Here is a 17,397-nt window from a genome sequence, read left to right as displayed (position 1 = left end):
TGGCGTCTTCTTCGAAGAGTGGATTTATGGGCGTCGATGAAGCAAAGTCTGCCGAAAAACTTTTGATTCCTCGGTGCTATTTTCGTGTGTTGTGCGTCAAGCGCACGTCATGGACGTCTGACAACCCAGGAAGGAGGTTTTATAGATGTTCAAGATATGAGGTACGTTGCTTGTATTTATGATTCGATGTAGTCCTTACCCCTCATCATTATTTCTCTAGGTTATTAATTGACGCTGATATTGGGGGTTATTTGTAGAAGAATAAGGACAATGGTTGTGGTATGTATAAGAGGTCTTTACAAATCATACCTGAATTATTGAAGAAAATTAACAAACTCGAAGAACGGGAAACTGAAGATTTGTTGGAGAAGTACATGAATAATGAAGTAGACATTGAGCTGAAGAAGTTGAGGGAAAAAATAGGAGATGAATTGCGCAAACTGAAGATCTATATTATTGTAATTTGTATTGGTGTTGGTTTTATTTTGATGTACAAATAGATCATGTTTGTATTTTACCTTCCTTTTATATGCTCAAGTATTGCAATGACAAGTATTTTGAATGTTATTTGTTAGTGTTGGTGTTGGTTTATTTGTTGTGCAACAGTGAATGTTATTTGGTTCAATTGATAGTTAAAATGGACAAAATTGATTGCATTCGAAACTAAAAATGGACTCTTTTTGTTGGTTTCGGAACAGAAAATAGTCGTAAGATAAACTGCATTTGAAACACCAAAATGGTCACAACTAGACCATTGATTTGAAACACCAAAATGGTCACAACTAGACCATTGATTTGAAACACCAAAATGGTCACAACTAGACCATTGATTTGAAACACCAAAATGGTCACAACTAGACCATTGATTTGAATCACGAAATTTGTGTTTCTAAAGCAGGCTTGAAGAAAACAAATGCCTCTTGATCACTTAACGCATTCGCGTCAACTGTCTGAAACGCAAATCAAAGAACCATAGAAGCAGAAAAAGAAAATGATTATTGCGTTCTGAGATCAGGCTTTTCCAGCGGAGCCGAATAAGTTCATCTTCTCGGAGACCACGGCTTTCATTGCCTCTTTTGCAGATGCCATGACAAGGACGAGATCCTTCTTTGGCGTCGCTAGGGAATCCATATAAGCCTTGCGTACCTCTGTGTTCACGTTGAACTTCCTCACACCAAGCTCTATGCATTCCTGTAAATAAAAGAAAAAACATGGTGATATATCTATTAGTTATCTCAGATGGGGAATATCTAGTGAGTCACCTTGATGAGTTCTTCGGACAGCCCAGATGCTCCGTGAAGAACCACGAAAACTCCTTTCTTCGAGCACAGACCATGTAGATCCTTTACATGGGAGTAAATTTTAAAGTCAATAAAACCTTAAAAAAAAATATAGGATCGAGTAATTCTTAGGGAAAGCTTTCTTGGTTTAAAAATGGATGTGGTTGACCTTGAGCAAATCAAGTCTCAGCTTCGGGCCACTTGGAGGATACTTTCCATGGACATTTCCGATACAAACGGCCAACGAATCTATGCATGTCTCGTCGATGAACTGTTCAGCCTGAGATTCAAGTAGATTTTTGTATGCCATTCATTTGAGAATTACAATGCTGATTCAAGAACTTTCGACCCCCCATTAAAAAAAAAATAAAAAATAAAAAACTAACCCGGTTAACGTCTGTCAGTTTGGCTTCATAGTCTTCGACAGTCAAGTCGTCCTCTGTCCCCGAGAGTCTACCCAGTTCAGCTTCCACAAGCATTCCTTTTGAGTGAGCCAGCGATGATATGAACTTCGTGTACGATACATTCTCCTCAAAGGAAAGGTGTGAACCGTCTACCATTACTGAGTCGATTCCCTGACACAATCAGATTCACGGATATTAGATTCAAATTTAAATTTTCAATAAATTAATTGGTTAAAGTACGCAAGACCCAAGCGAGATGGTATTTCTAACTTACCAACTCGAGAGCTTGAACTAAATCTTGTTTAGAAGTTCCATGATCAAAATGGACAGTGATAGGAACCTGTGACACAAGCATATGCATTATGACATTTGTGCCTCTTATGAAGCTTATATATTTGTCATTACATTAGTGTCTGAATTCGGTACTCGAAATCCCACTTACGCTTGCTTCTTCAGCAGCAGCGATGCAACAGGCAACCAAAGGAAGTCCACCATGTTTTAGTGCACCAGGATGGATCTAAAAAAAGAGAGAAATAAATAAAGTATCAGTAACTACATAAAAATAGAGGCCAAAAAATGGTTGTGATACACACATTCATCACATCATGTAAATCTATATCACAAGTAGAACCATTGGAAGTATAGGTAAGCTATTTAATACAATAAATAATCCATCCAAATTGGATAAATTACAATCATATAAAGTATTGGGATGTATCACAATCTCATCAGATAAGTCTAGAGTGCCATGATAACTTGTCTCATTGATGAAAAGGTTAAATGAAAATAACCACCAAACAGAAATAGTCGTTTCATACTTAATTATCAATTTTTACGAAGAAAAAAAAAATCAGTGTATCGTTGGACACAGGAGCTCAAACCTGTAAAATGGCAGGACTTTGTTGCTCCTCGGCCGCAGCAACGACGGCCTCAACTCCTTCCAAGTTGTAAACGTTGAACGCGCCGATAGCATATCCACCTTTCTCGGCATTCTTTATATACAACACACGGAAAATAACAATTCAGTATCCAAAAAAAGCGGTGTTTCTTTGAAGCCTCGTAAGCTTACCACGAGGAGCTCTTTTGCCGATGAAAGTCTGGCTGGACGAGCCCAAGCCTTCACTAGCTCTGCTAGTGCTTTGACTTCACCGACATTGCCTATAAAACCACACACCTTCACTGTGTTATTCTCTCAGTTCCACAATACCCAACAGTATGTTTCCTTGATTATCTAGCTTTTTCATATTCTCAATTTGGGTTTCGGAAATGGAATGTACCGGGAAAAACAATGTAGGGAACCCCAGGATGTCTGCTTTCGGGGCCGAGCTGCCACAACGGAACACCCGCCATTGCTTGTCCCACTATTTTTGCGCATTTTACTTCAAGACCCTTCGTAGCCGTGTCCGATGAAGTGATTCCCCCCTGGAAGAAGGAAATCATCACTAGTATTTATTTACCTAAAACAATCACTAACCATGTATTTACCTAGTATCTACAGCTCAATGGTTGAGGAGAGAAAAGGTAAATGACATTTCGTATGGAGAGGAAAATAGATGGAAACTTTGAATCTTAGATCAGCAAGAAAAAAGATATGAAATTACCTTTGCAAGAATGTAACGGGGTTTTACGGTTATCTTCCTCACTATTTCCACCAGTGCGGAGCTCACTTTGAAGTTGATGTTCAAACTCTCAGAAGGAGCTGCAAACAATTTCGAACATAAAACCAAACGTTGTTATAAAGTGTTTTCGAGAGAGTGGCGGGTAAATTATCAGAAGATGATGTAATTCTTTTTGCATAAATTGCATCACTTTTGCACTAAGAGACTTACTTTTTCCGGTGATAAGCTCTCGGCTGGTCATTACCAAAGTGTCTTTACGCGACCGAAGGGATATATCTGCCATTTCGGCTGCTCTACTTATCTCATCTGCTCTCTCTTCCGCTGATCCCATTGCAAGTTTAGCAACTGAGACCTATTCGCAATATCAAAGCATTTTCAGACTAGTCGTGCTTATAAACAATATTTCACAAATATAAAATCAAGTTTGATGCAAAAACTCAGGCTAAGCTCGACCATTGACATATATGAATTTCCCTAAAATGTTGGTGACACCACACCCCCAGGATTTCTGACAGTAGACTCGTAAAATGGGGATTAAGAGGGCTTTGTTTTCAGTAAAGAGGGCAATGATATCTGATACAGTGAGACTGAAATTTAAATAAAAACAGAATACTTGACACTTGAAAGTGAAGACATACCTCAATGGTCCTCAAAATCTGAGCACATTGTGATCTAAGCTCTTCGACCTGTGTTTAACACGAACCGTATAGCAATTATGACCATATATGGTGTGAAAAAAAAAAGTGCGTGTATGTGTAGCAAATAGACAGATAGCTGATCGAACCTGTTTTGTTGTTTTCGGAACATATGACCCCACAACTATGAGACCCCCGTTCTTTTCTTTGTTTATTCCCAAATCCTTAGGCAAAATCGGAGCTCTCGAGACAATCCCAACACGCGTTGACACAAAACTAGCAGCGGTGCGACACAAATACCGTTTTCCCTTCATTTCAGCCTGGAAGAAAAAGAAATGCTAAGAAAAACAATTGCAACACAAAAGAATGATAATGCAAAAGAATGGACGAGTCTTTGCCTCAATCATTCCCGCTGCAAAGACAGCCATATCTCTTTCACTGGCTGCGTTAACTATGCACGTCGATCCCTGTTACACTTTATTATTAGAACCACTGCGACGATATAGCGCACCAAGCAAATTGTTGAAACTGATAGCCACACTTAGAAGCTGAGAGGTGTCAGCCAGATAGTTGATGGAAAATATTGAGCTTTCCACAGCATTGCTATTGAACATTTCACCTTTATTAACGAATTCGAAGTGCATTTTGTTTGTACGAGTGTCTATAAGAGTAAATATACGTGTTATAATCTCTGGAGCGACAAGAATCCTTACCTTCTCCAATCTGCATAGGACCTCACAAACAGCTGTGGGCCCGCCTTTCCTCAGAAGCTCGATAGAAATAGAAGTGACACTGCTCGCTGGAACTCGGCCTCCGGTTTTTTCCTCCACCCACTAAAATTGAAAATTAAGTCGCCTTTCTCAATAGCATTTAAAATATATTTTAGACTGATTTGGTGCAGAATATGAAGTCAAACCTCGCGGAGATTCGATGATTTGAACCCGAAAGATGCATCTTTTGCAAACTCCGTTTCACCCGCAGGGACAAGCCTGCATTAAATATCTCATGATCAAAGCTTCGTCACAAAGCCAATCGAATGAAAAAAAACAAATATATCATTACTTATCGGAATCCGCTACGTAGTGCACGTCTCCGATGGTGTAACGACCTCCTTGAAGGAAAAATGGGCAGATGATCCAAGCATCCATTTCTCCTAGTACTGAACTAACAGCATCAGCTTCCTAAAAGAACACGCAAGTGTTATAATGTTAAGGAAAATAGTCTAATAAAAACTCCCAAAATCAATAAAAAAAAAATCCATAAAAATTTAAAACCCACTTGCCTCGGGGAAATGACCACGTAGTGTCGAATCGCCTCTCAGAACGACGGTGTAATCAGCATTACCGGCTGATTCTGAAGCAGTGCGTAGGTTTACGCATATCTCTTTGATCAATTCACTGGCCTGTACATTATTGTTATTATTATAATTATTTTCATTTGTCAGCATTACCCTTTTTTAACAGTTATTCAATTTCGAGCGAGCAAGGATATCATACCTTGTCGGAACTCAATGCCCTTGAGTTGGTTAAAATAAAGAAACATTTTGGACTTTGTTTGAACTGCCCAACTAGAGATTCAACACTCCTGCAAAACGAATCAGATGTCATGAACAGATAAGCCATGCATATATTTTTTTTTAATTCACGGCAGTGGGACAGTTAGCGGACCCACCATTCAGTTAAGACCTGGATGTCATGAACGGTTTGTGTTCCGGTCGGGTCATCGTCGAGGACGACCAAAGTCTTGGAATTGCTTTCGTTGAGTTCTTGGATTCTGCAAATGGGATCTTCGGGCCACTCAGACGGAAGGGATTGCAAAACCGTGTCTTTCTTGAGCAAAGCAAGTTTCCCCTCCACCTTCACACCCGTTATCGACTCGTACACCTACATTCAAATAAAATAAACATTACTAGAATCCTAACAAATATGAGAAAACTCGCAGACCTTCAATAAGGTGCAAATACTTGAAATTTCAGGCATTGTAGTTGAAATATGATGGTTCATTGTATTTCTTTCTTGTATTAATGTTTTAATAATGAGAAAATAGGTGAAATATCCATACCTTAACCACACTAGCATCATCTTGGCGACCCCAACCTCCAGCAGAGCCTGAGAGCAATGGAGTGAGTTTAGTAACACCCATTCATTGAGTTGTGATTTGACAAAAATGGATTGGCTTGTCATGAGTTTATTATATCTTCACAAAATGCCTATTACTATTTTACGAAAAGTGATGAAAAATGAATGTGTTTTCGTCCATTTTGAGTCGATAAAATTTGGTCAGAAACTCGGACCATTTCCAAAACGTGGCAAACACTTTTAAATTAAATAAATAAGTAAATAAAAGGTGACAAAAACCTCTCTCTTGGTTCTCCATTATCACAAGAAGAAGAAGAAGAAGAAAGTTTAGTTGTGCCCAGATAATCAGATCGCATAAAGACACGTCATCAACGCTGCCGATTACTTGTACTTTAGCTTACTCACTTGTGGCTTTATGACTTCCTAATCGACTTCCAAATGTAGTACATATAGACGTATGAAATGTATATAGAGTTTGTCGTAGCTTTAACTTATGTATTTACCCGGATTTGATGCACAAATTACAATCACACCCGTCCTCAAACCAAATAAATAGTAATAATTAAAAGAATTTTTTTTTATTTTTTATTGATGGGATGTGATCTATGAGACGCATTTCTTAGTCGAATTATATATCTTCTCACCTCATTTCTAATGTCACATGTGTGTGTCTATATGTGCGTTTGTAATAATAATAATAATAATAAGAAGAAAATGTTAGAATAAGTGTACCAAACAGAAATAGTTGATGTGCAAGTGTTGAAACAAGAAGCGGTATTCCTCTGGAAGAGCACTCACGAGTGACAATTCCCTACAAAATCATTTCGTCATGTCAATATATCAACCAATCTTTCTATCGCAATCCTTTTTCAATAACAACAGTAATAAATAAATAACTGAACGCTTTACAAATCTTGTTTAAGCCTCACCATGTCCTTGACAAAAATATCAAGCGCTGAATATGGTGTATAATCATTGTCTAACATATGAGGAACGCGATTCTCAAACATCCTACGCCCCAAAAAAAAATTATGTTTAATTAGATAATCAGTTTGTTCTTACAAGAGAGAATAAATAAATAAACAAATCATTTTATAAATACCATGAAGTTCCGGTACTATTTTTGATGACATCAAATAATGTCCTTGTATCGAGGCCTAGCCGAGCTCCAAACGCCATGGCCTCGGCTCCAGCGGCTATGTGAACTCCAGCGAGCAATTGATTGACCATCTTAACAACACTATATGTATCCAAAAATTAAAATTACAAAATCATGTCACATACATAGCGATTTCATGTTGATAAAAATGTCAATACAACTCATAGTACCTTCCAGCCCCACAACCTCCTTTGATTATGTAAAGCTTCTCGCTTAGTGCTGTAATTATTTTTTTTTCATGAGAAATGTCAATCATGAATATATAAACGTAAAATCACAATCAAACAAACGATCACATTACCCGAAATAGTAATAAAAAAAAACACACACACACACACACATTACCTGACAATACTAAGCCAACACTTCTAAGAGCTTCATCGGATCCAGATGCCATTATCTGAATTTTTTTTAAATACCAATCATGCACACCCCAAAAAAAATGAATAAAAAAAACAATAATTCCAATTTTATTTTTCAAATTTAGTACCGTGAGAGTTCCCATGGAGGCCCTCTTAACACCACCAGAAACCGGTGCATCGACAAGCTTTAAATTCTTGCCTTCATCTGCGTCACAGAACAACTTGCGATCACTCGGTGTAATTTTTTGAAATTTGTATAAGAGCATAACATGAAAATTCAATAATGATTTAGAAGAAAAAAGGAAAAAAAAAAAAAAAATTAAATATATATATACTTCGTAGACGCTGCTCTAGTTGGGTCACAAATCCGGGAGAGACAGTAGATGAAAGGATTATTGTTGCTCCATTTGGAAGGGCTGTCATAAACAATACAAAACAACATGTATGAGTTTAAAGTTAAAGTGGTGTTTAATTAATTCAGAAATAGAACAAAAATATGAAGTACCCGAAACAGCCCCGCAATCGCCAAATAAAACGCTCTCGGCTTGAGACTCGTTCGCGACCATGAGTACAAGCACGTCAACGTCTGTGACACACAAATGCATAGCAAAACAGTTATACAATATTTTAAAAATTTGTGACAGGGAAAGTTTTAGACATGTTATTATGACTGATTAAAATATCTTCCATTTTTACCCATGGAGACTTCGGCTGGAGTGTTTCCGATTAAGCCACCCGCGTCGGAAAATCTAGTCAGTGACGGCTTCCACACCTGCGCTCGAATATACACAAATACATGACTATGTTCTTGAAAAATCTTGTACTGCAAGTAATCATGTTTCAAACTATATAATGGAATGTTTTACATGGTGCTAAAGAACAGGACTTACGTCGAAGCCGGTTACTGAATAATTCGATGCCAAAAGGTGAGTGGCCATGCCAAAACCCATAGCTCCGAGGCCCACGAAACCGATCCGGTGCACGGGTTTTGAGCCAGCTATAATCTGGTTCGCTAGTTTATCCGGTTCATACATTTCAGAATTCACCGCTTCTGAAACATTCACTCCAAACACTCTTTCACACACCTGAGCAAAATAAAAACAAATGAGTTTCAACTGAATATTTTGGTTCACAACATCAATGATTCAAAATCTTTGAAAATATTTCCGAACCTTAAGCAACGAAGCGTCTTCGTCGCACTCATCGATTGAGGACCCTAGATGAAGAACACGATAGATAAATGAGTAAAGCAGACTCACGGGACTACTTCGAACGAACAACTATATTGATTCTTGAGTACTTGGTTACCATGGATTATTTGCTGATGAGAAACCGCCAGAAGAGGGAGCGGAAAAACTAGTGATTTAGCATGATCCAGAATCGCACCCTATAGAATATTGAAAATCATGAGTCACTCATGTAATAGCTAAAATCGGAATTTATTAAGTTACTCGTACCAAATTTTTAGCACAAGTATTGAGGTAATGCTGCTTGGTAACACCCTGCAACAAGTGGGGAATTTGGTTTTTGAAAACCCTGCACATAATAAAACACACATGAATGGATTTTTTATTTTTGTAAATATAATATTGCAACAGACCATGAATTCCCAGCAGCGTTGGAGATGATGTCATAGATGATCAGCGGGTGAATTCCGGCTTTGGCGCCGAGAGAAATTGCCTCCATTGCAGCAACAAAGTGAATCCCCTCAAGCAGTCCATTCACCATTTTCATTTTACTACATCAAATAAAATGTACATTTTTTTAGTTTTTTTTTAGTTTTTTTTGGTAAGCGATAAAATATGATTTTTGTACTTCCGGTCACTGTTCGATGAGTTCTTCAAATTATATAGAAGTTAAAAAGAAAAAAAAAACCTTCCAGCTCCAACTTCACCCTCTAAAGTGTACAATTTCTCACACATTGCTGCAACCAAAAACCAAATAATAATGAGAATATGTGAGGAACTCAAAGCTATTTAAATGAGTAAAACCTACCAGAGAGAATCGGCCTCGCCTTTGCAATTGCCTCAGATTTTCCTGAACACGTAATCTATGAAAAAAAAAAAAACGAATCAGGTCTGCTAGACCATTGTGATCTCTATTTGACGTGCGATTTAAAGAGACTTTGTAGTCTTACTATAATCTTCCCCTTTAACTCCTCGGACGTTCCATTGGCAACAGAAGCGTCGACGAAATAAGCGCTGTCATACGCATCTGCGGGGTAAATAAATTCAACATGTTAGTGTCACGTACATAGTGGTCAGCGATCTTCGAGAAATTTTTTGTGAAACTTGCCTGTTAAATGCTTCTCTAGTCTTTGAATCTGAAACGGCGCTAGGGTCGAATGAAGGATAAAAACAGTGTCCTTAGGCAATCCTGCATCATCATTAACCCGAAGAAATCCTTATAAACAGCGATAATGATCCATGGTAATGTGACATGGCCGAGAAAATTCATTACCGTGAATTACTTCGTCGATTTGGTCGGGTTGAGATACCAACACAACTAAAGCCTTCGCATCTACGAAGAAGTAGAGATTAGTTTGTTCCAATTTTGTACAGAGATAAAAAAAAATATTCAATTAAATAAAGATTTGAATATTTGCTCTAGTCTACCTTTTCCTGCCTCTATAGGAGTAGCACATTTAGACCCGCCTTGCTTCAAGAATTCGTTTATCAAAGGCTCGCATGTCTGTGTATCAATCAACTAAATATGAAAGTTTCTATATATATGAAGCTAGCAATGGCAAGCCAAAATTAACTTTCTGTAATCATGATAAAAAGGATATATAATAATGATAGAAATATATATATATATAGGTTTCATTAAAAAAAAATTAACTGTATGTCCAGCTATATGATCATAAATAAGAAAACAAAAAATATATATTTCAATTAACATATTTGTTTATGTATTACAAATATTTGTTCAAAGACTACCTTTATTATTTAAAAGAATAAAAAGACTCCATTTACTAGCTTACCTCTAATTGGAGTAGGCAAGTAGGTATTAGGTAAGGGAGAAGGCTATTTTTTATACCAAAAAAATGAGACATAAATTTTTTAATATTTAACTTTTTGTGCTCGAGCATAACAAATTTTGGAAGTACTAGTGTGGGGTGTTAAATTTGTTATAATATTATATATGCTTTCAAATTTGAAACTATGTTTGAGATAGCAAATAATACCCTGATAGAGTACATATATTTTCATGATGTATCATTAAAATAGTACATATATATATATATATATATATATATATATATATATATATCGCATTGGATCCCTAACATTCGAAGCGAGCGAGCGCATGTTCTTAAACCGCTAATTTTTTCTCAAAAAAATAAAAAACTTTGTTTAAAAAATTAATTAATTAAGAAAGTCAAATATAACAGTGCAATATATATATATGTATATCCTTGTTATAATAAAGAATAATAAATTTCAAAGTGGGACCTCTTTGATCTTATCCGAAACAGCCAATTAAGAAAACAAACGCTTGAGCTGGAAATCTCAAAATTGGCACTGTCACTAACAGATTTCATGGAACACCACTGACTCAATGCACTTTAAAGTTTGGACTTTGGACATCGTATTCTCTCTTTTTGCCTATTCTACATTAATTTTCCTTTTATCAAGCACTATAATTGACTATACGGTCTACACCAATGACATCTCACATCTCATTAGTCGAATATAATATGTGAATTAAACATCGCACCAATTTTTTACACGAGGGCTGACTATATACCAAAAAAAAATACGAAGACAATGTCAAAAAAATATTTAAGTTTAAAAAAAATAAATATAAAAATTTCTGAAAACACTTTTTTAAAAAAAGAAAACATATATATTATAACATAAATAGTAATCTGAGTATATGGTTTGGTCCTCTCCTTTATTATATATAATAATATTTAATTTTTTTTAAAGTACCGAAGCAGCCCAAGAGTCACGTATTTGACTTTATCTGAATAGTCACGTACTTGAGTGACATTTTTGTAATTATTGATATTTTAAAGGGTTTTCAAATCCAATGGCAATTGTAATTTCGAAAATTCAAAGGACAATGTTATAATTTAGTCGGTTACTGCTCATTGAACGATGCAATGAGTCAAGACTTTAATATGCATCAATTACCTACGATATTAAAGCATCATCCCTTCTTTTTTTTGGTAACTTAAATATAAAAATGGTTCCTCATGTAAGTACTCGCTGAAATTGAAAATCTAGTCTTTTATCTTCTTTTTTATTATTATTATTATTATTGGTATACTAGCTCTTAGTATGGTTATCTAATAAATCATGCTGATGAGTTTTCTTCAACCTACCTAATTTTTTCAAATATATAAAATATCAGTAGATAATATATAGGGTCTTTTAGTTATATAGCCATTTGACTTAATAACGTTTTGTATAATAGCCAACCTTTTGTAAATTTTCTGTAAATAGTCACCTCAACTTATTTGCGGCACTCAAAAAAACAAAAAAAAAAACAAAAAAACAAAAATAGGCAGAAATGTTTTTGAGTATTTTTGTCTTTTTTTAGTATCGTAAATAAGTTGAGATGGTTATTTACAAAAAATTTACAAAAGATTGGCTATCTAGCAATTCTTAGACTTTCAGTGGTTTATTTGGCTAATTTTTTGTAATATATATATATATATATATACATATATATTAGAAAAAAAAATGAGGATGATTAGAAAAACGTTGAATATGTCTCCATCCCCACGGACCCCACCTCATCAAAGGATTCACGTATTCAAACATTTCATGAAACACGGAAGTTTCTCAAAACCTCAAACAAATTAAGACAATGACAAGTTGATTTTTTTTACTATTTGGGTTTGGCTCACCTACCACAAAGAACTATATCATTTTCAGCTTTTGTCTTTTTCTGGGAAAAAATCATCTTACCTCTGTAATAAATTTGTTTGACATTGACCTCAATGTCCCCATAATCGTAATGACTCCTTTTAAAATTTATTATTTCTTGATTTCAGATGCAAGTTAATTTATTTTAGGGGTTTTTGTTTACCAGGGTGGTTGTTTTTATTTTAGGGGACCGATTAACCGGGTTTCAATGACGAAGTTGCTGAAACTCTCTGATATGGTTGGACATTTTGCTAAATATTGATCTATGAAAGACAAAACAGCTCTCCTTAATTCTTCATTCAATTTTAAGTTCTATCATTTGAAGTTCAAAAACAATTTAGTAACGCATCGTTATTTTATGGCATCTTTCCAACAATAACAAAAATCACTTAAACAGGATTTAGACCAGTGAACTAGTACCGATTAACTGTGGTTTTTTTTTTCTTTTGAAAAATAAATGATAGCATATTCAGAAACTATCGAATGTTGTAATCTAGAACATTAACGCCTACAAAAAAAATATTGAAATGTTCAAAGTTTTTTCTCATTTTTGTCTTAAGAACTAAAGAGATTTTCGGTTTGTTGGAGATAATATATATATATATGATCAAAACGCCTGTGAAACAAACAGATCAATCCTGAGCAAGAAGTACTAACCTCAAATGCTTGGACTGCGAAACCAGAGCGACGAAGCGAAGCCGCCATTTCCAAGCTGGAATCTGTGAGACCAACGAATCCGACAGCGCTCTGATCAGACGCCATTGAAGCAATTTTTCTTCTCAGAATCCCAGCTAAATGAATGAATGAATGAGTTATTGAATCCGATATCGGTCACACGCTTTAATCGCGACTAAATATGCTAAGCTGTCGATGAATCAGCTCTGTTTAAATAAAGAGATAGCAATACACGTTCACACAAGCATATAATATAAGTATATACTAGTATTTTTATTAATAGAAAAAGAGAACTTTATTCGCAATCTCATTTTAGACTGAAAAAAAAAAAAAAAAAAAAAAAAAAAAAAAAACACCCTAAGTACATGAAAATCAAAATACCAACTTCCTGATTATTAAAATTGTCGCTTTTTTTTTATTAGTTAAACTAAATAACAGATTGTCACACACAGTCGTAAGTTACCAAAATATCCTTTCTTCGTCAACCATCAGAGTTTTATAATACCGCCTGTGAGTCACCGTGCCATCCTTCTCCGGCCACCGCTCAAGCGACACCTTTCCATTCACCTCCGTCGTCGCCGCCGCCGTGAAGGAAACGTCAGTGTCACCGTTGAGGTCTCATGGCCTGTCACGATCATAGTCGTGTTATTCATGTTCAAGACGACGATCTTCTTTGACATTACCGGTAAATTCAGGAAAATAAATTCAATGGTAACTGTAGATGAGGAATTTAATTCCCAAAACAGAGAGAGCGTCTCTAGGCCCACAACTAAATCAAAGGATTTCTGGGCTGCACACGCACACACACAATTTGGGCCCAAGAAAAGGTACTTAAACTTCGTACACAAAAAAGGAATTCATTAGGAAATGGAGTCTAATGTGATGTCAATCCATATTGTAATTATAGAAGAATTATGAAATCTAGGCAAAAGAAAATGATTTTCTATAGCTTCTAAATATCTTTCGGTATGGAACAGTATGAATTAATGAAGTTTATAACTCCCATGAAAAATATGCATAAAATAGAGGACAAAACGCAAACCAAAGGTTATTCTCAATTTAAAAGATATAGGTTTTGCCTTGTTAGCTTTCATATCTATTCAAATATCAACTGAGCGATTCCTCAATTGAGGTTCATATCGGAGTCCCCGAGGGGGCTGCTAGAAAGTCGTCAACGAGCACGGGGAAATAATCACCTGGATGTGACTACATTGCTCACTGCTGCGTACTTGCTGAAGACGGACAAGAAAGATGCACTGATTCCCGCCTTTTGATGGAACGTCAATATTTGAGAAATCCAAAGACAAATGTATTAAAAGGGGGTGTTATACATGTACTGCCACCACAACTGTTATTGTATTCAATCAAATAAAACTGAAAGTAATTATTTTGCAAGCCAAGAATGGAAAAGGGAATTTGAAATGTCACAGTGCTGAAACTTTCTCTTCAATGGATTCCCTTGAGCAGCGACGGCATCAACTTGTGACTTCCCTTTTGAGAAATCCAAAGGGAAGGAGCTTTAAGGAGTTCTTCACCTTGTTCTCGTTCTTCTTCTTCTTCTTCTTCTTCTTCTTCTTCGATTAAAGTCGGTTTTCTGTCTTTAGAGCCCTGCTTCAGTTTCTGGAGGAGGTTTTCTGTTCCATCCGCGAACTTGTTGCTCGAGCCACTTCTGATGAAGTTCGTTACGCTTTTCGTTGTCGATCGGCTTTTCTTAGTATCCCGTCGCTATCATATCTCTAAGCTCTTCGATATCACCGTCGTCCTCGTCTTCGTCGTTTTCTTTGTCGCTGTTGTCTTCTTCTTCGGTTTCATCGTCGACAAAAGTTCTGACAGCTTCGCCGGTTGGAGACAGCGACAGGTCAGCCGATCCACGTGGACTAGGATCAATGTTCTCCTTATTGTAATCTTCATCATCATCATCATCAGACGAACTGCAAGAAAAAGAATACATTCACAAGAGGAAAAAGAAAAACCTATATTACAATCTTTACGAGTTAGCAAATCAGAGTAATTTAGATTGCATTATTAACGACTCTAATTATGTGGTTATAAACAGTCTGATATTCAGAATCAATGCTAAAACGGGATTGGAAAGCATAAAAAAAAATACACACACACACAAACAAACTTACACATCATCAGGGGGTTCGGAATCAAGCTGCAAGTGAAATGGAATTCGTGGCGGTGCAATAAGCTCTTCCAAAGAAGGACGGCTTGGTGTTTCACCTTTAGAGTCACTTGTTTGGGAATCAGAAAACAAGTCCTGTGATGCGCAAGACAAGCGAGTAAATTAGTTCTAAAATATCCACCGATTCCAAGGTTTCAAAAACTACTCAAAACCAACGACAGTCTGCAGAAAAAAGAGTGGAAAATTACCTGAGAATCATCGATAGGAGCTCGAAACTCTTGTTTGGATTCCTCATTCGTAGCCTATACCCAACAAAGAGTAATATGAATCCATTTCGTGTTAAATTACAAGACACAAAAGCATATTTGCTCATTTGCAATCGAACTACTGTGTCAACTTATTTTGTATGTGATCACATTCCAAATTAATACATTAAAAGATTTTACGAAGAATACAAATATTTCGAAAATTCAGTGCCGAAATAAATTCAGATTGCCTCAATTCTAAAAATCTCTGCAATAATGTTCCTAAAATTTCATCAATCTTCTACCAAAATAAAGAACTCACCATTTGCGGAGATTTTTCGCCATTGAACGGACTATCGGTGCGACAATCGCCCCCAAGTGGACTTGCAATTGTCTCATTATTTGATGCCTCCTGAACTCTAATATTATTGCTCCAATTCTCATTCCCAGATTCCAACTCCCTCGACGATTCATCGTCATTGTAACCAGAACATAATCGCCTATTACTTTGATATCTGCCAACACAAACATACATAAGCTATGCTGCAATATAAACCCCCAAAAAAAAACAGGATCAGTGAATAATTGAAACCAATAAATCTCACTTTTTTGAAAGCTCGAGCTTTCTTTTCCGTATCTTTTCCAAAACTGAAGATATTGGCTTTTTGACAACCGGTGCGGGTTTAAACGATGCGTCTCTAGTTTCTAGAAGCAAGACATCACGATTCATAACAAGCCATTAAAATTCATGAAAATGGTGAACAAAGATCAAGTAACATTCAGATCTCTAGTTTCCAGAAGCAACACATCACAATTCACAACAAGCCTTTAAAATAAAATAAAATGGTGAACAAAGATCAAGAAACATTCAGATGTATATATATACACATATATATATATATATATACCTCGTAGCAGTCTCTGAGATTCGGCGAAAAGTTGCTTCAGATTCTCTTGCCTCTCCTGCATATTCAAGCATGCACGATCCTGAATTAAATTGTAAAATCAGAAGTCTACAAGTCATATATACGGTACCTTCTCTAATCTCCGCTTATTCATAGGCTTCTCTTTGATCTTCTCATGGTTTTCTCCATCATCATTTACCCTCTCTTTCCTCTTTTTCTTTTGATGTTGATTTTTCTCGTCACCGTTATCTTCCTCAATCAGATCGGAACTACGTAGATCTGCGATTTCCTCTTCGGTCTCCTTGCACCGATCTCGCCAAATTCTACGGCGAAGGATCCGAAATTCAGAGCCCTCTTAGCTCGAGAACCTTCTTCGTCGTTGTCGTCGACGAGACCACTGAATCCAGATTCCGAAAAATTTCTTCCGGCGAAATCCTCCGATCCGGGATCTTTATTCAACAACGGCTCATCGAACTCTGAAGAATTCCGTCCCTTGGCTGGATCTTCGAATTCGATACGGTCTTCTAGCGAAACCCTAATCGCTTTCTTCAGGCGCTTCAGCTTTCTCTGGGGAACAGGATGAGAAGCTCCGACTAGAGGCGATGACAGCAAAAAGTCGTCGTCGATTTCCATTTTTAGAAAAAAAAAAAAAAAAAAATGAGATCGCTCTCTCTCTCTCGCTATAATTTTTCTTAAGATTTAGAGAGCTTCTGAAACTTTGACCGGAATATATTCTCTGGCGCGAAGCATTTAGGGGAAAATAGCATTGAATTCAAGATGTTACCGCCAAAACTCTGCTTAAAACAACGTCGTTTTAAGTTTCAACTCATAAATGCCTACCCCTTAAAAAAAATTAGACAATCTAGTCCATTTTGCCATATAGAAAATGACATTTATGCTCTTGTATTGAGATTGATAGGCTTCTATGCGCCTTTCCTCTTAAAAATGTCTCACATTTATATAAAATTTTACACTAAAAACGGACATTGATTTGAAACTAATTTTGAGTCGAAAAATTCTGGTTATTCTC

The 17,397-nt window shown here is 36.4% G+C and overlaps 1 protein-coding gene and 1 pseudogene across 2 annotated transcripts; both read right to left on the bottom strand.

The window, feature by feature from the left end:
* Positions 1 to 702: 702 nt before the first annotated feature.
* LOC149384563 (ketose-bisphosphate aldolase class-II family protein) lies at positions 703 to 13,295 on the bottom strand. Its single transcript, XM_089628295.1, has 42 exons — positions 13,072 to 13,295; positions 10,153 to 10,228; positions 9,998 to 10,057; positions 9,833 to 9,913; positions 9,675 to 9,751; positions 9,533 to 9,587; positions 9,413 to 9,461; positions 9,138 to 9,275; positions 8,995 to 9,073; positions 8,846 to 8,924; positions 8,710 to 8,753; positions 8,428 to 8,622; positions 8,234 to 8,309; positions 8,043 to 8,123; positions 7,873 to 7,953; positions 7,666 to 7,742; positions 7,521 to 7,575; positions 7,346 to 7,394; positions 7,119 to 7,256; positions 6,946 to 7,027; positions 6,749 to 6,827; positions 6,000 to 6,046; positions 5,610 to 5,821; positions 5,435 to 5,522; positions 5,217 to 5,340; positions 5,001 to 5,115; positions 4,855 to 4,927; positions 4,652 to 4,771; positions 4,337 to 4,405; positions 4,088 to 4,258; positions 3,942 to 3,989; positions 3,514 to 3,655; positions 3,286 to 3,383; positions 2,962 to 3,106; positions 2,754 to 2,842; positions 2,566 to 2,676; positions 2,127 to 2,201; positions 1,959 to 2,024; positions 1,667 to 1,855; positions 1,450 to 1,560; positions 1,263 to 1,343; positions 703 to 1,191 (listed from the first exon to the last, which is right to left on the bottom strand). Exons 1-42 carry the CDS (start codon positions 13,174 to 13,176, stop codon positions 1,012 to 1,014), a joined length of 4,110 nt encoding a protein of 1,369 aa, XP_089484421.1. The 5' UTR covers positions 13,177 to 13,295; the 3' UTR covers positions 703 to 1,011.
* Positions 13,072 to 17,095, bottom strand: LOC149384562 (uncharacterized; annotated as a pseudogene). Its single transcript, XR_016301650.1, has 9 exons — positions 16,498 to 17,095; positions 16,371 to 16,425; positions 16,068 to 16,167; positions 15,785 to 15,977; positions 15,466 to 15,519; positions 15,222 to 15,352; positions 14,286 to 15,020; positions 13,553 to 13,714; positions 13,072 to 13,205 (listed from the first exon to the last, which is right to left on the bottom strand). The product of XR_016301650.1 is annotated as an uncharacterized LOC149384562 (transcript).
* Between the last annotated feature and the right edge of the window lie 302 nt (positions 17,096 to 17,397).

This window comes from Urtica dioica, chromosome 10 (genome assembly GCF_054948205.1).
Source record: "Urtica dioica subsp. dioica isolate 48M chromosome 10, U.dioica_male_clone48M_v1_H2, whole genome shotgun sequence".
NCBI lineage: Eukaryota > Viridiplantae > Streptophyta > Magnoliopsida > Rosales > Urticaceae > Urtica > Urtica dioica.
Note: the sequence above shows the minus strand (reverse complement) of the source record. Positions and strands in the feature narration are given on the sequence as shown.